Source organism: Mirounga leonina, unplaced genomic scaffold (assembly GCF_011800145.1).
Source record: "Mirounga leonina isolate KUSES-001 unplaced genomic scaffold, KU_Mleo_1.0 Mir_168, whole genome shotgun sequence".
NCBI lineage: Eukaryota > Metazoa > Chordata > Mammalia > Carnivora > Phocidae > Mirounga > Mirounga leonina.
In genome coordinates, this window is record NW_023270426.1 from 54,250,022 (window position 1) to 54,274,923 (window position 24,902).

Consider the following 24,902-nt stretch of genomic DNA (forward strand, 5'->3'; position numbering starts at 1 on the left):
TGACTAGCACTTTTTCCTTAACTCATACACCGGAGTGGCATTCTTCTACAGCAGCTATGTATATGGCATTGGCAACACAAACAACTGAACTGATTATAAACTGTTACATAGATAATAACTGATTTTAAGAAAATTGAAAAGGCCCTGGTAAAAGGCAAAGTGAATGTGCTCAACTTCAGACAGTAGCTCCTAGAGGGATATTTTTTAGTTTCTCTCCTTTTCCTTGTCTTTTAAAAACAGTTTAGTGTCCACAGGTAACTTAGAATACATCATAGGATTACAAACTTTCTAAATCTGCACTGCTGGTGAGAAGCAGGAATGGGTTCAATAAAAACTCAACACTGCTATACACTAATAATGTAGTAGCAGAAAGAGAAATTAAGAAAACAATCCCATTCCATTTGCACCAAAAATAATAAAATACCTAAGAATGAACTTAACTAAGTTGGTGAAAGATTTGTATTAAAAAAACTATAAAACATTTTTGAAAGAAATGAGAGATGACATAAACAAATGGAAAGATGTATTCATGAACTGAAAGAACCAGTATTGTTAAAATATCCATACTACCCAAAGCAATCTATGGATTTAATGCACTCCCTGTCAAAATACCAACAACATTTTTCACAGAACTAGAACAAATAATCCTAAAATTTGAGCAGAAATACAAAAGACCCTGAGCAGCCACTGAAAAAGAACAAAGCTGAAAGTATCACAACCCCAGATTTCAACATATACTACAAAGCTGTAGTAATTAAAACAATATGGTACTGATACATAGATCAATGGAATAGAATAGAGTCCAGAAATAAACCCACTCTGTATTGTCAATTAATCTACTACAAAGGAGGGAAAAACATACCATGAGGAAAAAGACAGTTTCATCAACAAATGGTGTGGGGAAAATTGGATCACTTTCTTACACCATACACAAATACAAGCTCAAAATAGGTTCAAGACCTAAATATAACACCTGAAGCCATAAATTTCCTAAAAGAAAACATAGGCAGCAATTTCTTTGACATCAGTCCATGAAACATTTTTCTAGATATGACTCCTCCAGCAAGGGAAACAAAAGCAAACTTAAACTATTGGAATTACACCAAAATAAAAAGCTTCTGCACAGTGAAGGGAACCACCAAAAAAATGACTGAAAACTTACTGAACAGGAGAAGATATTTGCAATGATATATTCAATAAGGGGTTAATATCCAAAATATATAAAGAACTTATACAACTGAACACCAAACAAAATAATCCAATCAAAATGGGCCGAGAGGGGTGCCTGGGTGGCTCAGTCGTTAAGCGTCTGCCTTTGGCTCAGGTCATGATCTCAGGGTCCTGGGATCGAGCCCCGCATCGGGCTCCCTGCTCCGCGGGAAGCCTGCTTCTCCCTCTCCCCCTCCCCCTGCTTGTGTTCCCTCTCTCGCTGTGTCTCTCTCTGTCAAATAAATAAATAAAATCTTTAAAAAAAAAAAAATGGGCCAAGGATGTGAACAGTTTTCCAAAGAAGATATACAGTAGGCCAACAAACTCATGAAAAGGTGCTCAACACACTAATCATCAGAAAAATGCAAATTAAAGCCACAATGAGATATCACTTTACAACTCTCAGAATGGCTAAAATAAAAAAAACAAGAAGAACCAAGTGTTGGGGAAGACGCAGAGAAAAAGGAACCCTCAGGCAATGTTGGGATGCAAATCAGTACAGCCACTGTGGAAAACAGTATGGAAGTTTCTCAAAAAATCAAAGCTAGAATTATCACATAATCCAGTAACTCCACTACTAGGTATTTACCCAAAGAAAATAAAAACATTAATTTGAAAAGATATATGCTATATGCACCTCTATGTTTATTGTGGCATTATTTACAACAGCCAAGATATGGAAGCAACCTAAGTGTCCACTGACAGATGAATGCATAAAGAAGGTGTGGTACACACACACACACACACACACAGAGGAATATTACTCAGCCATAAACAAGAATGAGATTTTTGTCATTTGCAACAACATGGATGGACCTAGAAGATATAATGCTAAGTGAAATAAATCAGAGAAAGACAAATACCCATATGATTTCATTCATATGTGGAATTTAAGAAACAAAATAAATGGACAAACAAAGTAAAGAAGAGACAAAAATACAGACTCTTAAATACAAAGAACAAACTGGTGGTTGCTAAGGGGGTGGTGGGTGAAATAGATAAAGGTCATTATGAGTACACTTATCTTGATGAGCATTGAGCAATGTACAAAATTGTTGAATCATCATATTGTACACTTGAAACTAATGTAACACTACATATTAATTATATTTGAATAAAAAGAACATCTGACTGACATAAGGGAAGGAAATTTACTAGCTGATTTCATAAAACCATTTGCAAAAAAGTACAGTTGGGACCAAGGTATGATGACTCTGGGAGTGCAGCTGTAGTCTCATCCTCTACTGGATCTATTTGTTTTAGTGGTTTTGTTCTCAGCTTTGATAGCCATTGAAATCTAGTATTGATACAATCTAAAAATTGCTTTTCTCAGCATTAACCTAAGGATTAAAAATAATGAAGCATATCTTATGATATTGCTTTCTCTAAAATACTGTTATTTTAGAGCAAAATAGGCTTTTTGTGCCATATGAAATGGTATATAATAAGACAAGATGTATATTATTTATTCATCTTTGTTTATGCCTTAAAATATTATTTTTCTGTATATTTTGTAATGCATGCATTAATACTGAAATTGTGTATCTACTTTATAAATAAGTAAACTTATTTTGGGATTAAAAAAAAAAACTGCTAATAAAACCTCTGTAAACCCAATGACAAAAATGTGGCTTAATAGTATCATGTTCTGCTATTTTACTTACATGCTTTTACACATGGAACTAGAGATCAAAACTCAGCAGAAAGGCCAGGAATAGACATTCAATGAAAATGGCTCATTAATAGCTTTTATTTCCAAAAGCTTCAGTCATATTATACAGGAGGAAAGTAATCTATTTTGAAACCAATAAGCCATTAATTCAGGGTTCTGAACCTTTTTTTATGCTTTGGACCCTTTTATCAGTCTGGTGAAGACTAGAGGCTCTCCTCAGAATAATTCTGTTTAGTGTATAAAATGAAATACACAGAAATGCAATGTAATTACCAAACTATTGAAAAATAGATGATATAGTAACATATGTGCTTATCTATTAACACATTAAATAACTGAGTTAGTGGGAGGTCTACTATAGTTTCATATTAATAAAAAATATAAATATTTTTTTCAGATATGAGCAACAAGTAGACTTTGGTATAAAAATATCTGTGATTTCAATCAGTGAAAAAGTCATTGGTACTGTTAATATTTTGATCTGTTGTTGCCAACATTTTTCCATCAACATAATTGATGGAAATTCTACATTGCAGGTAGCCATTTTGGTTTTCTTATCAACAGATGCAGACACCTTGAACTCTATCCATCCATGCTTTGAGGGTTCTGTACCTTTGGTTAAAAACTGAATGAAGCACCTCAAAGGGTGGGACCAAGAACATCCTTATATTAATCCCTGTTGGAAAGTGCTCATGTTCTGTTAAACTGAAAACTATTCACAATAGTAGAATCCACGAATAATTCTAATGGGAAAGGAAACGGTATTATTAAGTTACTGCCGAGTGGATGTGAAGCAATATTTATATACCAAATAGTCATTTTATGGATGTTTAAAAAACTGTGTGTCTGCCTGAGTGTACCAGAGAAAATAAAAGGGAATTTTATTTTGAACAAACCACCACAAATATCCTTGGGTTTCTTGGAGCTAAGAGCTGCAGTTCAATTTCTTGGTATTTTGTAGTTAGATAATAGTGCTGAGTATTTATAGGCTTCCTTATATAACTATAGTTCTATCCATTTTTCTTGTCAGAAGAGTTTATTTTCTGTCCCTGCTCCTGTTTTCCTTGAATTTTAGTATTGGATTTAGTGACTTTGCTCTGTCTCTACTTCTTTTTATGGAACCATAGTCCTCAAATTCAATTTATTTTTAAGTTGGATACTTTATGTGTCCATTCCCTTTAGAGTTCTAAAAAGAATGTGTATTATTGACCAGATAAAGCTATTAAGGTAACTATTACAAAATTTATTTTTAGGTCCTTGGCCACCTTAATGGCTCTTTGGGGTTTAAGATATGCTCAAAGTAGAGTGCACCATAACCTGGGAGGAGTGTCTGTGGCTATTATTTCTCATTCAACATCTGCTCAATCTGGAATAGCTGCAATCTGGCATTCTCTTCTACCACCCACTGTAATTATTTAAGGGCCATTAATGGCTTGAGGCTCCAAATTAAAACGTCTTTTCTTAAGTATCCATTTCCTTGACCAGCTTTTATTTTGGAAAACTTCTTTTCCTTGCTCTCTCGAAGAGTTTTTATTCTCTATTTTTCTGATTTTGCTTTTATTTCATTTTTTGGTACCATTGCAGATAGAATTTCTTTACCTGCCTTAAATTTGATCTTTAGCAATCTTCCTTCAATTTTACCACTTTACCATTCTCATCTGATCCCTAAATCTGAATCTTAATTAGCAATGCTTCCTTAAGCTATCATCAGCATTTTAATAACTAGCTTACCAGATATGCCAATTGTGCCTACAATTCAGTATGCCTTATGCCGGAAAGGGATCTGTTGTGTTCCTATCCTTCAGCTGAAGAAGATAGCTTTGAAGATGACACTTAAAACATGTATGTGACTCTCTGTCTTACATGCTGCTGGAAGCCATCATTTTTCAAGTCTCTGATTCAGTTGAAAACTGGGACTAGGGTCATGCCAGTTGTTGCTATCTCTGCCCAACTTAGCTCCATTCTTGCCAGTAAAATTTTATTGCAACTATTTGAAACTCTTGGGATTTCAGGAAATCATGGAAAATTGTGCAAAAGATCAGAAATCATCTATATTCTTTCCTTTCTCCTATTTGAGAAAAGCATTTGTTTCTGCTGTTTGGTGGATGTGAAAAAGGGAGAGGCCATTGTGGTTTGTGCCTCAAATTTCTCCATTATGAAATAACCATTTCATACCCACTTTGATAATTCAAACCCTAAATTTTACCTAAGCACCTCATAATGCCATGTTACCATCTGTACAGGATAATGACTAGCCCACAAATTACGTTTTAACCATGTTCAAAGTATAAATTCATCAGATGAGTTCTTTTCTAGTGGTTTCATTATAGATTTTTTTTTTTTAAGATTTATTTGAGAAAGAGAGAGCAAGCACGAGCTGAAGGTAGATGCTTAACCCACTGAGACATCCAGGCGCCCAGATTTTTGTTTTTTTCTATATTGTATACACTTTATTTGGGTTCTTCCTTTTATCTTCTCTTTTTTCAAAAATTTTTTTACAAGGGGAGGAACAGTGATGGTTGAAAAAATTGATATTTTCAGTCTGAGAAAAATACAATTTTTTTAACCATACAATTTTAAATTTTATGAGGGTGAAATCAAGTTGTCCTGCTCCCAAACCCTCCTGATCTCTGCATACTTCATCTTTGACTTAGGAAATATTAGAATGCGCTTTATCCTGGAGTATAAATGCCAGACTAGACGTTAACCCCTGGACATACTCAGTTCAGCAGAGAATGGGCATGTTAATACAATTTGAAAATCAAGAAGATCTTACTGGATGTTTCAGTAATTATTTGCAATCAAGTACAAAACTGTCAGGTAATGAGAATCTGATTCAATTTGTTAGAGGAATTTAACAAGTCCCGGGGGTCTATTTGAGCATTTTGCAGATATTTTTTTCTATCTTTCCTTTATTAGATCATCACTTTAAGGTACAACAGGTAAACTTTCAAAGTGATATGTCTGTACAAAACTGTTGGACAACATTTGGAAAAATATACCCAGAGACATGTGATTGAAGATGGAACTTGCATGTCAGACACAGAAAATCCAATTCGGTTTTGTCATTGAGTCAATTTTTTATGTTTATTGTTGCAAAGACTTCATCCTGCAGTAATGTTGGAACCATTTCTTTCCTTGAGGGCTATTGATATACTTGCACAGTACTCTGTTTTGTTTTTTTTTAAAACTTATTGTCACATCTTTTTAAAAAGACTGTGAGAAATTAAGTTCAAATAATAATTTATACTCAAGTATTTGTAGTAATGGTTATTTCCGTTTATATCTCTATATATTTATGGGTAGACTTTAAATATTATGTATCTTAGATATAACATTATACAATTAATCATGAATATATACCTTTTATCAATCCATAGTTGATTTCTTAATTTTTTATTATGTTTGCAAAAGGTGAAAGCTTGAGGCAAATTGTCCTTCTCCTGTCCTATTAGATTTCCAGATTAATGCCTAATTTTATGTATTTCAAGGAAAGTATTGTTAAATTTATCTCAAGTGATGCTTTAAAAGACAAAAACATTGCTAAAGCATGTCATTTCAAATTTCTAAAACAGAACAGATTTTTTTTAATCTGGAATAAAACTAGGATTCAAGTTAATGATTTTTTGGGTTTTTTTACTTTTCTTTCTTTCTTTCTTTTTTTTTTTTTTTTTTGCTTTTCTTTGACTTGATATATTTACAAAAGTTAAAGTCTACTTCGGTGTTTTAAAAATCCCTTATGGTTGTGCAAAATGACAGCTCATGAGATGGATGTTTAATATATAAATGTTGTTTGCTATCGACTATTCTTGACCCCACATTGTCAGGGCCTAAAAGGTAAGTGATCATCCTAAAAATATCATCACATGATGATTACACAGGAACTGAAGCCATCCACTAAATATTAAGATTCTAAAGGACAAAGGGTATATTTATCCTTGTGCAAATCATCTTTCTTGTAAAATTCCCCTCTCCATCACCCTCCATTTGGTACCTACTATATGTTCTTCTGGTTTCAGCTCAAATGTCATTTCCTTAAATCCCCAAAACAGAACAGTCACCCTTGTAATGGCTCCCTTTTCTTTTCATTCATAGCACTCATCATGCTTTATAATTAGATATTATATAATTCCTGTTTTTCTCTCCCACTAATCTATATACTCCATGAGAGCAGGAACTGAATTTATTTTAATTACCATTTTGCCCCAGCTCTGGTGGGTGGCTACTGTTGGATGCAATTTGGTGAATGAATGAATTCATTCATATATGTTCTCAAAACCTGTACACACTAATGTTAAGAAAAAAAAATCAATAAATATTTGTGGCTAGTTTATTTGATCACATGATTGAATGAATACATTTTCTATATTATAATAATGAACTTTGTAATTTTCTTACTAAATTTATATGTGTATTAATTTTCATTTTTACTTCCTGATAAATACCTCTTATTTTTAATATTCTTTATTTTATATCATAATTTGTTTATATTTTGCTTTTGAATCTATGTCGTACCTGGACATAGCAGAGTAGGAATTTAGTGTTATATGGCACAAAACTATAATCTTTGTTCATCTATTTAGAGTAAGAAAATACTGGAATTTTTCACTCCACCATTAGTTTCTCTTTACCATTCACTAAAATACTTGATCCAACAGCAGGGTTAGCTTACCATAATTACAAACATAAAAACATGGATAAACTGGGAAACAAACTGAGCGTTGCTGGAGGCGAGGGGGGTGGGAGGATGGGGTAACTGGGTGATGGGCATTAAGGAGGGCATGTGATGTGATGAGCACTGGGTTTATACACAACTAATGAGTCACTGAACGTTACACCAAAAAAAAAAAAAAAAAGAAATGAAATTAGATGTTTGTGGTTCAGACGTATGTGATGTCATTTTTTAAAAAAACAAAGCAACTCCTATCTCCTATAATGGTTTGGTTGGATTGATATTTGTTTATTAAAAATTATATTAATGCCAAGAATTTCCTAAATTAATGTACTACTAAAACATGGTATGCAAGACATTATACCTGACTTCTACACAAGTTGTTCTCAAGCGCATAGTTACTAAAGATAGGTTAGTTGTTTGAGTATACAAAAAATTAAAATCGCACAAAATTATAACAAAAGAAAAGGTGGGATCACTGGTATTGGCTTTTCAAAAAACTCAAAGATCCTTGTGTCCTTTCATTTATTAATGCAATTATTTATTTATAACATTCACTGATCTACAATTTTACTAAGTACTTTATATATGCTGTTAATTTTATTCTACCTATCTATATAGACCAAATGGTTATATTAATTCCATTGATGGATGGGAAATCTGAAGCCCAGAAAGGGCAACTAATTTATCCAGACACTTAGTTACAAAGAGGAAAATCCAGAGTTTATACCCCAGTTCTATCTGAATGCAAAGTCTGTGCTCTTTCCTCTTACTCTTCCAACACTCGCCAAGGCCACCCCTCAAGTACAAATGTTCTTACAGCATACAGTGTAATGAACAGTGCTCCTTTCATCCTACAAGGAGCAGAATCAATCACGCTTAGGAGTGCAGGCTCTTGCAGCTGCAATGCTTGGAGGGAAGGCCAGGACCACAGTTGACTTGCCATGTTGACTTAGGCAAATTATTTACTGAGCATGCTCAGTCTTCTCTGTAAAATGGAGCCATTGATAAATAGAACCCACTAGAAAGAGTGTTAAGAGGGTTAAATAAATCAATATTTAAAGTACTTAGGACAGTCTTGGCACACAGTAAAAGTCTAAATTAAAATCAACATTATCATATGACAGCTAGTTGGTGATATGGTAGAGTGTTTAGTTATTTACAAAAGCAATGATTAAGTGTTGAGCATATAAAAATAAATATCACATAATTTAGTTATCTATAAAATGTTTTAACAATTTTCACTGCATAAGGTTGTACTTGTACAAATGTACTTGGCAGCATTGCTATCAAAAGGAAAGATACACATGTACATTTATATAGTGTATGTTGTATATGTTTGTGTATTTATACATACTAGCTCATTTGTAACAAAGGTTTAAAGAGTTACATCTACCCAAAAAATGAAGATATGGAAATATTAATTTATATTTTTAAAAATATGTTCACATGTATTATCATCTCTGTCTTTATTATTTTATAGGTAGAATTCTTAGGGTAGGGGCTACAGGATAGATTATAAAGCTTAATTTTTTAAAAATTGGACAATTATGACACTCAAGAAACATCACTTTATCCTCAGTTGAAGATTTTAGTTTTCATTTTTAATAAAACTCTCTGAAACCATCCAAGTCTTAATACTTTTTGGCATAGTAGTTTGGATGTTGCATTATAAGAGATCCCTTGGTAACTATCTTAATTTCCAGAAATAGTATCAGTGATGAAAATGAATTTGAGTCCCATTTCTGAAATTTAATCATGTCACATTTAAACACCCAGCAGGGAACTATATATGGCTATTGTGGGCCGTATAGTCCAATCAATGAAAACAATCCTAGTTATTTTTAGATTAGTTAACTAAAGTGCTATCAATTTCCATTGCACTTACTTTAAACATCACGTTCTGTTAAACATACACAGCAAAGCATATATTTTCTTATGAGAATAGGTTTCTCATTCCAGTTCATCATCATTTCCTTTCAAGCTGTGTATGAAAATGGCTGAACGCTTGAGCTTATACCATTTAAAAACAATAAGGAAATATAAATTAGGACTTTATAATTAGGAGAATGGCTGTAATACTATAATAAATAGTATCAGCACGTATAAATGATTTTCACATATCATTCAAATGTAACTTAAATTAAAATTAAAAATAATAAAAATTAAATTCCCCATAATAAATAAATGAAAAATAAAGCTAAAAATAATTGAGATCTGCCAAAGGAAGTGATAAGCTGTATGAACAATACCTGGAAATCTAAACTGAAATATTTAAATCAGAAGTATTATTGCCTTAGCCTACCTACAAATATAATTAGCAAATAATTACTGGAAAAATATAGGCAGATTTTTGCCAAGTATTAAAACTTTTGTTATTAACATTTGAAATATTACATTTACTGACTATGTTTGATAGGTGATTGATTTGCATAATAATAATTATTACTACATAATTGGACATCATGTCATAAGAGAGTTAGGTATAAATTTATTCCTTATAAAGTAAAAATGTGTAATAGCTATATTAATTAAAGACATACATTATGATAAAGAATTCACATAGATTTTGAAATAATATTTATTAAAGTAGTATCTTAAACATCTTGCTTTTAATTGTTTAACTGAAAATTTAAAAATATATTTAGGTTTTAAAAATGTAGTATATCACTAATATTAAAAATATTTCACTTAGGGTGCCTGGGTGGCTCAGTTGGTTAAGCGACTGCCTTCGGCTCAGGTCATGATCCTGGAGTCCCTGGATCAAGTCCTACATCGGGCTCCCTGCTTGGCAGGGAGTCTGCTTCTCCCTCTGACCCTCCCCACTCTCATGTGCTCTCTCTCATTCTCTCTCTCTCAAATAAATAAATAAAATCTTTAAAAAAAAATATTTCACTTAACTGAACTGGTAAAGGTAATTTTTTTTTTTTTTTAATTCAATTAGCCAATATATAGTACATCATTAGTTTCAGGTATAGAGTTCAATAATTCATCAGTTGTGTATAACACCCAGTGCTCATCACATCATGTGCCCTCCTTAATGCCCATCACCCACACTGGCAAAGATAGTCTTAATAAATTGCTTAAAATTGAAGGGCATGTAAAAATGAGGGAAAGACAGAGAAAGGTTAAAAATCTGAGAAAAACAAATCTTTGTGATTATATGCACACAGATATCGAGATCAGTCTGTCAACACCACTTAAAGAGTTATATCCAAAATTACCACTTTTATATTTTCAAGACTTACTAGTGGTAGTAGTTACATCACAGCATTCATATAGGTCTACCTGATATTTGAAATGGATAAGAAATAAATAATGATCTAAGATAAATTAACAAGATGTCTGCATGCAGAAGTGGCCTAAATGGGGGGGGAGGACCAAGATGGTGGAGGAGTAGGAGACCTAAATTTCGTCTGGTCCCAGGAATTCAGCTAGGTAGGGATCAAACATTCTGAACCCCTACGAACTCAACAGGAGATCAAAGAAAAGAATAGCAGCAACTCTCTGAATAGAAAAGCGACCACTTTCTGGAAGGTAGGACGTGCGGAGAAGTGAATCCGAGGCAATATTGGGGAAGATAGACGGCAGGGGAGGGGGCCTCTGTCAGCCGCTACTGGCAAGTGATAGAGCCGTGGAGCACAAAATCGAAACTTTTAGAAGTCTGCTCCGCTGAGGGATGACGCTCCAGTGGCTAAGCCGGGGGTGGAACCCTCCCTTTCTGTGACCTCAGGGTCACAGAAAGACCAGAGGTGCCTGAGTGTGGCAGAGCTCCCAGGTATCGGAGAAGGGAAGCTGGCTGCAGAGATGGAGCCGAGGAGCGGGTTCTCAGCTCGAATTGCCATAAACCATGATCCGCGGCACAGTTGGGCCACTGCTCTTCCAGCAGGGAGCCAACAAGCGGCAGATCCAGGGAGACTCCCTTTCCTCCCCGGGGAGGAGCAGCCCGGGAGCTCACCGCAGGGATCTGCTAGGTTTGGAGACTCCACACCCAGTCGGGTGACAGAGATAGAAATGCTTGGTCACAGGCCAGGTAGGCACAGAGTGCAGTCAGAGACCGGGGACATGGGAGTGATTGACTGCTTTTCTCTGGAGGCTCAATGAGGAGTGGGGCCCCAAGCTCTCAGCTTCTCTGGGGCGGAGATTGGGAGGCTGCCATTTCATTCTCGTCCTTCAAAGCTGTGCAGAAAGCTTGCAGGGAACAAAAGCTCCCGAGAGCAAACCCAACCAGATTACTTAGCCCACCCCCAGCAAGAGCAGGGTAATTCCGCCTCTGGCAAAGACATTTGAGATCCATCGCAACAGGCCCCTCCCCCAGAAGACCAGCAAGAACAGCCAGCCAAGACCAAATTCACCGATCAATGAGAACAGCAGAACTCCAGCACTAGGGGAATACAGCACATAGAATTCATGCCTTTTTTCCCCATGATTCTTTAGTCTTTCAAAGTTATTTTTTTTAGTTTTTTTTTTTTTGAATTTTTCGCTTTTTCAACCAACATCTTATCAATCCCTTTTTAAAAAAACATTTTTATTTTTCATTTTTAGAGTAATATTTTATCCCTTCATAGTACTTAACCTTATTTTTGGTATATATATATATAAGTTGTTCTCTCTTTAAAATTTTGGGATACAGTTTCTTCTAACAGACCAAAATATATCCTAAATCTCTAATGTATGGCTTTGTTCTAGTCTCCTGCCTGATCACATTCTCTTCCTTTTTTTTTTTAAGTCCTCTTCTTTCTTTTTTCAACCAACTTATCTTACCAATTCCTTTTATAAAATCTTTTATAATTTTCATCTTTACAGTCATATTCCATCCCTTCATCATATTTACCCTTATTTTTGTACATGTAGAAGTTTTCCTTTCTTTAAAATTTTGGGAGGCACTTTCTTCTAGACCAAAATACACCCCAAATCTAGTGTGTGACACTGATCTATGCACCAGCCTGATCATATCTGATCATATTTTGTTTTTTTTTTCTTTCTTTTTCTTTTTTCTTTTTTTCCCTTTCTTTTCCCCTGGTTTTAGGTCTCTTCTGATTTGTTTAGTGTATATTTTTCTGGGGTCGTTGTTAACCTGTTAGCATTTTGTTCTCTCATTCATCTATTCTCCTCTGGACAAAATAACAAGATGGAAAAAATCACCTCAAAAAAATGAACGAGGTAGTACCGACTGCCAGGGACCTAATCAATACAGACATTAGTAAGATGTCGGAACTAGAATTCAGAATGACGATTTTAAAGATACTAGCTGGGCTTGAAAAAAGCATGGAGAATATTGGAGAAACCCTTTCTGGAGAAATAAAAGAACTAAAATCTAACCAAGTCAAAATCAAAAAGGCTATTAATGAGGTGCAATAAAAAATGGGGGCGCTAACTGCTAGGATAAATAAGGCAGAAGAGAGAATTAGTGATATAGAAGACCAAATGATGGAGAATAAAGAAGTTGAGAAAAAGAGAGATAACTACTGGATCACAAGGGCAGAATTTGAGAGATAAGTGATACCATAAGATGAAACAATAAATAATTGGGATCCCAGAAGAAGAAGAAAGAGAGAGAGAGGCAGAAGGTATATTGGAGCAAATTATAGCAGAGAACTTCCCTAACTTGGGGAAGGAAACAGGCATCAAAATCCAGGAGGCACAGAGAACCCCCCTCAAAATCAATAAAAATAGGTCAACACCCCGACATCTAATAGTAAAACTTATGAGTCTCAGAGACAAAGAGAAAATCCTGAAAGAAGTTTGGGACAAGAGATCTGTAACCTATACTGTAAGAAACATTAGATTGGCAACAGACCTATCCACAGAGACCTGGCAGGCCAGAAAGGACTGGCATGATATATTCAGAGCACTAAACGAGAAAAATATGCAGCCAAGAATACTATATCCAGCTAGGCTGTCATTGAAAATTGAAGGAGAGATAAAAAGCTTCCAGGACAAACAAAAACTAAAGGAATTTGCAAACACGAAACCAGCCCTACGAGAAATCTTGAAAGGGGTCCTCTAAGCAAAGAGAGAGCCTAAAAGTAACATAGACCAGAAAGGAACAGAGAAAATATACAGTAACAGTAACCTTATAGGCAATACAATGGCACTAAATTCATATCTTTTGGTAGTTACCCTGAATGTAAATGGGCTAAATGCCCCAATCAAAAGACACAGGGTATCAGATTGGATAAAAAAACAAGACCCATCGATATGCTGTCTTCAAGAGACTCATTTTAGACCCAAAGACACCTCCAGATTGAAAGTGAGGGGGTGGAAAACCATTTATCATGCTAATGGACACCAAAAGAAAGCTGGGGTAGCAATCCTTATACCAGAAAAATTAGATTTTAATCCAAAGACTATAATAAGAGATGAGGAAGGACACTATATCCTACTTAAAGGCTCTATCCAACAAGAAGATCTAACGTTTGTAAATATCTATGCCCCTAACATGGGAGCAGGAAACTATATAAGCCAATTAATAACAAAAGCAAACAAACACATCGACAACATAGTATTAGAAGTCCTAGCCACAGCAATCAGACAACAAAAGAAATAAAAGGCATCTGAATCGGCAAAGAAGAAGTCAAACTCTCACTGTCTGCAGATGATATGATACTTTATGTGGAAAACCCAAAAGACTCCACCCCAAAACTGCTAGAACTCATATAGGAATTCAGTAAAGTGGCAGGATATAAAACCAATGCACAGAGATCAGTGGCATTCCTATACACCAACAACAAGACAGAAGAAAGAGAAATTAAGGAGTCGATCCCATTTATAATTGCACCCAAAACCATAAGATACCTAGGAATAAATCTAACCAAAGAGGCAAAGAATCTGTACTCAGAAAACTATAACATACTCATGAAAGAAATTGAGGAAGACACAAAGAATTGGAAAAATGTTCCATGTTCATGGATTGGAAGAACAAATATTGTGAAGATGTCAATGCTACCTAGAACAATCTACACATTTAATGGAATCCCTATCAAAATACCATCCACTTTTTTCAAAGAAATGGAACAAATAACCCTAAAGTTTGTATGGAACCAGGAAAGACTCCAAATAGCCAGAGGAATGTTGAAAAAGAAAAGCAAAGCTGGCGGCATCACAATTCCAGACTTCAAGCTCTATTACAAAGCTGTCATCATCAAGACAGTATGGTACTGGCACAAAAACAGACACATAGATCAGTGGAACAGAATAGAGAGCCCAGAAATGGACCCTCAACTCTATGGTCAACTAATCTTCGACAAAGCAGGAAAGAATGTCCAATGGAAAAAGTCTCTTCAACAAATGGTGTTGGGTAAATTGGACAGCCACATGCAGAAGAATGAAACTGGACCCTTTCCTTACACCACACACAAAAATACACTCAAAATGGTTGAAAGACCTAAATGTGAGACAGGAGTCCATCAAAATCCTAAAGGAGAACACAGGCAGCAACCTCTTTGACCTCAGCCACAGCAACTTCTTCCTACATACATCGCCAAAGGCAAGGGAAGCAAGGACAAAAATGAACTATTGGGACTTCATCAAGATAAAAAGCTTTTGCACAGCAAAAGAAACAGTCAACAAAACCAAAAGACAACTGACAGAATGGGAGAAGATATTTGCAAATGACATATAGATAAAGGGCTAGTATCCAAAGTCTATAAAGAACTTATCAAACTCAACACCCAAAGAACAAATGATCCAATCAAGAAATGGGCAGAAGACATGAACAGACATTTTTCCAAAGAAGCCATCCGAATGGCCAACAGACACATGAAAAAGTGCTCAACATTGCTCGGCATCGGGGAGGGTATGTGCTATGTGCTATGGTGAGTCTTTGTTTACTTTTCTTGTTTAAAATCCATCTGCATAACCCTATTGCAAAATAGAGTTATAAAAGATTTTATCAAAGTCAAAGGAAAACAATTCAACTTGTGGTATGATTTACAGAGTATCAGTTAATATACCAAATTATATTTCATTACACTGGCAAAAGCATCTTTAGCATACTACTAAAAAAATGGGAAGTCAGGTAAAAAATAACTTGGTGGTAGTTGAGGACACTGAGAGATCAGATACCATTTCTATACTTACCTCAGAACGCTAGGTTCATTCATTCATTCATTTAGCAAATGTCTATTGAGCACCCACCATTTGCTAGTTCTCTTCTGGCAAATGTGTTTATAATAGTACACTCTTTCCCTCATGAAGGATATACTCCACTGGAGGAATAGTCAATAAAAATATATATATAAGTAAAAATATGATATGTTAATGATTAGTGCTAAGGAGAAAAACTATAACAGAAAAAGGGGTGGGTGTTGTTTTGGTTTGTTGAAGTAGGGAGGTAGAGAGGCTGAGGAAAGCCCCATTGGGAGGATGCCTTTATGCAAAGACCCAAAGGAAGCATTGGAGTACTCATAACATCATAATAGAATATTACAGAAAAGGGGAGATGGGAACGGAAATGCTGTAGGGCAAGGATGTGCCAGGTTTGCACCAGGTGTGTGCCAGGAATAGTTAGGAGGCCAGTGCGGCTGAAACAGTGCACAAGCAAGGGAGAGTCCCATGAGATGTGGTCACAGAGCTGAGTGAATAGGGCAGAGGCACAGGCCGATCCTACTGGCCTCAGGAAACAGGGGGACTAAGTTTCACTTAGTGTGCGATCAGAAGTCAGTGGAAGATTCTGAACTGCTAGGTGATGTGTATTGACTTTTGCTTTAACAGACTCCCTCTGGCAGCAGAGTTAAGAACAGACTATGTAAGAAGCACAAATAGAAGGAAGGAAGGGCCTCTCTCTAGTAAAATTGTCTCATGGGAACTTTTTATGTCTTTTGATAAACTTTTTTTTTGTCACCTCCTTTACTTTAAAATTCTCTGCCCACAAGGGAGGCAGAGAGAGAGAGAGGCAGAGGCAGAGACAGAGACAGAGACAGAAAGAGAGAGAGAGAGAGTGTGTGTGTGTGTGTGTGTGTGTTTCCTGGGATGGTTCCTAGGACTCTTTCCCTTCTCCTCGTTTTTCTTTTCCATATTCTTTCTCAAGTGTCACCTAGCCTCTGCTCCTCCTTAGCTTTTCATCTGTTTCCATTCATCTATATTTCCATTTGTGAAATGAGAGGGGGTAGGGATATGGGGTCCGAGGAAGAAGCGGAGTGATTCACGGTCAGTCCGGTTTTTTGTTCACATATGTAGTGCTCTCTCACTAAGTAGATGTTTACAATATAATTATACTTTTCAGATCACAAAGGTACTATAAGCCTTATAAATTCAAAATATACTGAAGAGTAAAGATGAAGACATAACTCAACTATAATATGATAAATTTCCTTTGTAGGAAAGTTCTGTTCATGTTTTTGATGTTTTCTTTCTTCTGTTATGTTTAATTTTATTGAATTGGAAAACAATAAACTGAGGATAAGAAATATTTTCCTTTCACCTTTATTATAAATACTTCCCAGTTTATTATTTGTGTTTATACTTTATTACTTTGGTATAGATGTATTTAGGAAATTCCATTCCTCTGCAATATCTTTTATTATTTATTACTTGGGAGGGCATTGAGAATGATTTAATTTTAAAATATACCAGAACCTAATTAACCCATCAGTAGATATAAGAAAATCATGGAAGAAGGGAAATAATATGAGTGCAGATACCCAAGATTAGAGTGAAGTCAGTTTGGATTTGAACACAAGGATGCCAGCATTTTAGTATGGTATCCTCTGACCCACCCAGCATTAAGTCTCCATTATTCTCCCTTTCCTCTTCCTTCTGAAATATCTGCCAAAACAAATGGCCTCTCTGCCATAACTGTAGGCATAAGCTGACCCATGGGTACCCCTGTGGGACATGACAAAAAGTTCAGAAGAAAGGTTATAAATCTTACTCCAGAGTGGATGCTGGGCACACTGATTATAATCTATGTACTGTCAATTCCCAGGATCCTAACCTCAATCAGCTTAGAGCTGGCACTATGTGTAATCTGCAGGTGTTTCTGTGTGCCCTGTAGTGAGTGAGTACTTTAAGTTCTCAATGTGTGGTACTACAGCATCACTGTGGTAGAATGCTCTTTCTTACTCTGGATTTCTAACAATTCTAAGAAGTCACACAAAAAAGCAGAACCATATCCCTAGAAACTGAAACAGTAGGGAGATTAAGGATCCTTAAATTATTATAAACTCTTGCAGATCAATACAGTAAAAACAAATACCCCGATTAGAACATATTTTACAGTGTATCCTAAGTGACTCTTTCTGATCTCTTTGGGAGAATGTCAGAGCATATGATGGGTTAAGAAAGTCACTACTGCTTTCATGTTCAAAGAGAAGTCTGAGTTTAAATATAAAGATTATATAAATATGAAACTAAATCAAAGAAAACACATTTATTAAACAATAGAAAGACACTAGACACAAACTGGTGACAATTAAGTTCAAGGTCTATTTCAATATGTCTTTCTATAATCAATCGAGTTTCCTTCTTTTCAAGGGTATTTTTAGATGTGGTGACCTCAACAAAATCTCTGATGGAGATTTTAGGCTTCAGTCATCAGTTTCAACATCTAGTTCACATCCAGGTCTCCTTCCATTTTCAACCTGTAGGCAACTGACTATCTAGCTGCTCCTTGGCCAACACAGGAAGGCAACATACATACACACAACTTCAAGACCTAGGTCTCTTGTCCCAGGGTGCCTATAACTTCAGACATCACTTCTTCTTCAGGGCATTCAGAGAGCTAGTGCTTGACCACCTCAGAGTGACGCTCATTGCTAGGCAGGCTTCCCATGACATGTCCCCTATACAGGGCTCTTCTTTTAGGAAAATGGGAAGGTCTCATCTTCCTATTGCTCCCCTGGCCAGACCTCCTATGGGTCATGTTCATAGCCAGGCATACTTTTAAGCTCTGCCAAAGTTCTAGTACTGTCTGAAGGCACTTTATTCTGGCACCCCATGCCTGTTTTGGCTACATGGAAATCAAATAGTCACTGACATTAGTTTTTTGGTCTTCATCATGGTAATTAAATATTCATTTACAGGTATCTTGGGGTGCTTTTTAGTACAACTTTCAATGCTAAGTGGACAGCCATCTGCAAGCCCCCAAAACCAAAGAAAAGAAGAATGTAAGAGTTATATCTGGGTGGGTCAAGGACCAATTGAATCTGAATTAAGTTAACTTACTGCATGGTCAGTTATATGCTTTACAGGAAGGTTTCTAGGTCAGTTGACTGGGTGGCCACTAGTCTATTTGGTTGTATGATCAACCTGCTTACTCAGGCTGTCCTTTCCTTCCATACCTCCATGCCTGAAGGTTCCTATGTCAACTCACAATTAATGTCTTCTCCAATTATTTTTAAACTTAGAAAATTTCCCCCCATCCAAGGTATTTCTTTGATATTCAGGATTTCATTATTTTAATGAAGTTTTTCATTTTGTTTATATACATAACCCAAATAAATCCTTAAGTAACTTTCTCTGTTTTAATTTATAAACTATCCTTGTCAAAGGGAAAGGAAGAGAAGGAAAGTGACATGTAAAATTGTTACTCTGGCTAAAAAGGAACGAGTGTGTGTGTATTGTGTTTATGTGCACATGTGTGCGCTCATGAACATGTGTAAGAGAGAGAGGAGGTATAGTGTGCTTTTGTGTTTATTTCATTTAATTCTTTTTTTAATTATTGTTATGTTATGTTAATCACCATACATTACATCATTAGTTTTTGATGTAGTGATCCATGATTCATTATTTGCGTATAACACCCAGTGCTCCGTGCAATACGCGCCCTCTTTAATACCCATCACCAGGCCAACCCATCCCCCCACCCCCCTCTCCTCTAGAACCCTTAGTTTGTTTTTCAGAGTCCATCGTCTCTCATTTAATTCTATCTGAAGAGATATCTCGGTTTAGAGGAAAATGCACTGAACTGGGAATCACAAGTCCTGATTCTACATTCCTTCTAGTCCTGCTTCTGTCACCAACTGAGAGAGCCTGGGCAAACCACATAGCCTATGTGTCTCAGTTTCTACATCTGCCTTCTAAATTTGCATAATGTGATGCTCTAATAGTATAATATACATCAAAGCAGTAGTGCTATGGAGTTTCTATAAGTGTCCAACAATTACTAAGCTATATCATTATTGTTCTCATTAGCATGTATTTGTGCCCAATTCTGGTTTCATCCTACTGACTATAATCCTGTTACTACCTTCTCCTAGTTTTTGTTTCTTTTGGGGAAGAAGGGTTGCTTTTTGCTTCTTTGTAAATACTTCAGGCAAATTACTGTCCTATCGTTTGATATATAAGACCCTACTCTCTTAGGCTTCCAAAAAGACCAATAAACAGTGTGTCAATTTCTTATTAATGTGAATGCCAGCTCAATAGAAATCCTCCTTTTATTTGTGATACAGGCTATCAGGTTAGAGTGCCTTGAATTTATTGTCTGAAGCAGAGTGGTCACTCTGGTGGAAATGTAGGTCATACACATACTCAAAAGCCAAAATGAGATTCATAAGGGAGACGCACTTGGACCTCTGAGAAATGCCGCCCTCCTTTCAGACCACAAGGTGGCCAATTCTATGCCTAGCACGCGCTGAGCTCTATCCTGGAGAGTAGACGTATATTAATAACATTAACAACAACAAATATGAAATGTGCCATTTCAATAAATTATAAACTCTAAAAGCAAACTATATTGATTTTGACCCAGATTCCATAATAAATGGAGGATATGCAAACAACAACAAAAATATATACATATATGAATACTTACTGTATTGACAATTTCTTCCCATGAATTCACCTGGGCACTCACAGGAATAGTTAGCAACAAGGTCTGTACATATTCCACCATTTTTGCAAGGCTCAGCTTCACATTCATTTATGTCTGAGGGAAACAGAAAGAACAGAGAAAATGAGAATTATTGGTAAAAAAAATGATTAGCTATTGGAAGCTTTTAGGCCTTTCAAGTAAAACAAAATCTAAGTAATGCAATTACTTTTGTGTGTTTGTGAGTGTGTATATGTGTGTTCAGTCAATAATAGAAATAGTGCTTAAAATCAACAACTGATTAATAATCAAGTTCAACTGGAATTGAGAATCCAAATGAAAGACCAACAGAAGCAAACTTTCTCCAATCCTGAAAATAAATATGAATAGTGTGGGGAAATATTCAGTGTATCTTTAGAATTAAATCAAGCAAATTAACCCTGATAGAGAGATGAATTGGTATCACTTACAAGATCTAGAAACCTCCCCTGCAGCAACAACTGCCAATTAACACTTCTCATTTCATCTTAATTCATTAAAATTCTAACTGACAGAGATGTTTTAGTTTCTAAATAGTTTGCCTTTGATGAATGCGATGAGAAGCAAATTACTGTTAATAGCTAAAGCTCGTTACATTAAGCAAAGTATAATAAATGTAAATGATGATCACTTCCTAATCTCATTCAAGGGTTTCTAAAATTAGGATGACTAAAGGGACTTACCTTTGATATACCATTATTATACCTCATGCAAAATCATATGAAATATAAAACATTCAGTAAATTGTACTAATTCCCATGCTAATTTTGGACAACAGATACAATGAATATGATCATAAATGAAAAAAGAAATAATGACTAATTCAGTCAAACATCCATCACTGATACACATCATTCCCTCTAAGCGCAGCACCATGATGGGTCGTGTGGGAACTAGTAAGTAGATGGATAATAACTGCTCCCCATTGCATTCTCTTCCTGTCATCTACTTCTATTGAACTCTCTCTCCTCTCTTATTCCCACAGCTCCTTACAGACCAGAATAGTATTACCTAGGAACTGTCTGTATCTGTGCCTTTCACCCTCTCACCTAAACTGTGAGCCCTACAAATGTAGCCCCTGTCCTGCACTGTTCTTTGTATCTCCATAAATGCCACATGCTATCTAGGAGACCACTGGTACCAAAAAATGTTTTTTGATAAAATTTTTAACAAAAGATCAGAAATAGTGGTGCAGACAATCTAAACAAATAGTTCCAGATGTGTAATGGACCTTCTGATACACTACAAAGTATCAAAACGGTATTCTGAAGTCCTGGGTTTTCACAGTGCTTAAAGCATTATGGTCATTAAATTACTCCTTCAAGACCAAACAAGAACAAAACACTACAAAAGCTCTATTTTGCTCTTTCTTTTAACTTTTTTTCTTCTAAACAGTGTCTTCTCTTGGTATCAGAGTTGGTCACCCTCTCATTTTAAGCTTACTGTAAAAGTTTGGTCTAAATTTCCTTAGGCAGATGATGACTTTCCCTGAAAAAGCCATCCTTTTTGATTTCTGGTTGACTGTCACAGTTTGAGAGTAGAGACAGTTCATAACTATGTTCAGAAAGAATCTAAATAATTTGAGTATTTTATGACATCAAATAATAGGATAAAATCAGAATCTGATAATCTCTAAAAATACAACTATGTGCTATAAAATATAACAAACTCCCAAATATTTGAAACTAAAATTCTCCAGAAGGAAGGAGGGAGAAAAGGAAGGAAGGAGCCATTTATTCATTATCTGATGAAACATTTAGCTCTTTTTAGTCTTAAACAAAATTTCACTTAGTGTGGATTATCCTGGACTAACATGCAAAATATTTTCATTATGTTTTGAAAGTAGCACAAAGTCACTGTGCTATTTATTTTATAGTCAGCCGAATGTAAGGCAACAGCAATAATTGGCTACTTGGGAACATGCCTACTATGTCTTTCCTTGCATCATATTGACTACAATCTTTTTTTCAGATGAGAATATGTCAAGGGCTAATAAGTTAAATCTTCATGTTAGAGAATGCATGCCTTATTTTGTAAAGTTAGACATAACAAGTTATTATTTTATATACTTATGAGGAAGAAACTGAGTATTGATGTCTGAAGACCACATAGGGAAATATAATTTGATCTTGAAGGAAAGCTTTAATTAAGATTAACAACAGAATGGAGATGGTAGTATATTTCTAAACAGGAAACCAGAATAAGGCACAACTCTGAAGAGAAACGTTCATGGTATGACGATGTGTTCAGGGACACAAGTAGCCAGCCTGTTTGGAGTCCAGCTTGGGAAGGGGAGTGCTGAGACCCCATATCAGAGCATGTAGATAGGAGCCAGCTTATGATGAACCATTAATGCCAGTGGAGGGAACTGTCCTTTATTTTTTGGCACTAAAGACTTGGAGCCAGATGGGAGGGTGTCTTCTGTACCCTTGTACTTCAGATAGACCTAGTGAAGCCAATATTTGGTATAGAAATAAGAAATGAAGGAAAGCAGAACAGACAGACCCACACAGGATTTGATGCTGATAGGTACAACATATGTTTCAATTCTCAGGTAAGAGGCTCTAAGTGTTTTCTCATTTTAATACTGAACTATATATTATAAGTAAAACCAAACCCAGCTCTTGCTGCTTTAAAACATTAATAGAAGGGAGTTTTCATAGTCAATGATGTGAGAACTATCCAGAATCATTTTATATGTCTGTAAGGTATGCAGGTACTCTTGTTCTTTGCTTCCTTATTTCTTCCAAGTATTAACACAATAAATATTACTTAACACAGGTGAATGTGAATCTAATGGAGACAAATCAACCTTTGAACTTTCTAGCCATTTGATCATCAGGACAGATCTACCATCATCTAAAAAGGAAATTATAATTAAGTAGATCAGATTCTAAAATAAACAACAGTTTCATCTTTATCCAGAGGTTAACACAAGGTAAAATGAACTGGAATTGCATTTGCTGAGGAGAAAATGCTTTATATCCATGCTCAATTCTGGATAAAGAATGACCTTTTATTGCTTGTGCATTTTTTGATTTTTTAAACTAAAAAAAACCAAACAAACCTACTTTAAATTTAATATTTGTAAAAATACAAATGTTACATTAAAGGAGATATGTACTTTTAATATAGTAGCCAAAAAAGTAAAATATTTTTGCATATGTACACATCTAGTAACAGGTAGACTCAGATAACATACAAATTACATGGAAGTGTTTATATATTAGTATAATGCAGGAGTTCTTTCAGTGGTGAAGGCTATTTGCACTGTGATTAACACTGCAAGCAATCTAAATGGAAACAGACCTCAATTTGAATAAATCATGTTTAATTAAAGACTAGATATAAATGTTCACAGAATATAATGTAATGAAATGAAAACTAAACATCTTTGTAATAAATCACATACATTTCTCTTTATCATAGATCAAGACATTATCATTTCCAGAAAAAAGTCCTCATCTATTCCAAACATAGTGTAATATACTACATTCTTTTATAATCAAGAAAAATTGACATAGCAGTCCTCATACAAAATAGGAATTTCCATATTTGGTCATATTTACAGTTCATTTATAATATTAATAGCTATCATTTTTGGGGTTTTTATATGTATGACTGCTTCATGAGAATGATTTAAAAAAAAAAAAAACAGCCTCATTCAGAATTGGATTTTATAATTAAGACAACCAGCTGAGTTCTGATCCCTCGTTCCAAAAGCACAAAACTGCTACCTACCATCTTGTCTGACTGAGGACAATGACAAGAGCTGAACATGGATTTCCAGATATAAACACATGATGCTTTTTAAAAAGCAAGGTAAAGGAAGAAAGGAGAAGAGAGGAAGGGATGAGAGAATAGATAATTGGTCACAACAGCATGCATTTCTTTGAAAGAAAGAAGTGCTCCACAAGGATTTCAGGCCCTTTGCTCTGTTGTAACTAATTACACAAATTCATTCATACTATATGCGTAACTTAGACTCTGTACCTTTATCATTATGTTGTACTTAGCCTATCTTATACAGACTTATAAAGGTGTGTTGGTAGTCTACCCTCTTAGGCTTAGGTTTTTACTAATAGAAATAATGTCAACCCATACACACTTTGGAGACTTCACTATAAGAATCCTCTTCCAGGAATTGACAAACACATATTCATAACATCACTCTGAGTACTCATGACCTTATACACAATTGCATCCTGAGAAGTGTTCAGTTACTCCTAGTCTTTTTTTCTGGATCTTGTCAGACCCATCATTGTGCAAATTATAGCCCTAAAGCCCATGAAAATGACTTTGGAGTGGTAGGTTAGAAAGAATTTTTGAAAATCAAAATTATATTTGTTAGTTCCTTATTTGAGACTTCAAAAAAATGGCTTCCCTTGGGCATAATTTCTTGCTACAGAAACCATGTCACTTCTTTTCAGATAATTATATTTTAATATTCAGTAATCCCATTCTTCATTATAGACTCTACTAGCTGGCCAGAGATGAAATGGAGATTTCTGGAGACTAATTCCCTGGGACCTCCTCTGGAGACTTTTAAATTTACTTGA

At 35.4% G+C, this 24,902-nt stretch overlaps 1 protein-coding gene across 2 annotated transcripts in view; it reads right to left on the reverse strand.

Moving 5' to 3' along the window:
* EDIL3 (EGF like repeats and discoidin domains 3) overlaps window positions 1–24,902 on the reverse strand; it is a 392,993-nt gene that overhangs the window by 147,527 nt on the left and 220,564 nt on the right. For both annotated transcript variants that reach the window (XM_035014793.1, XM_035014792.1), the window contains one exon: window positions 20,308–20,421. In XM_035014793.1, the coding sequence (XP_034870684.1) occupies window positions 20,308–20,421 (114 nt within the window). The remainder of the gene's footprint in view (window positions 1–20,307; window positions 20,422–24,902) is intronic.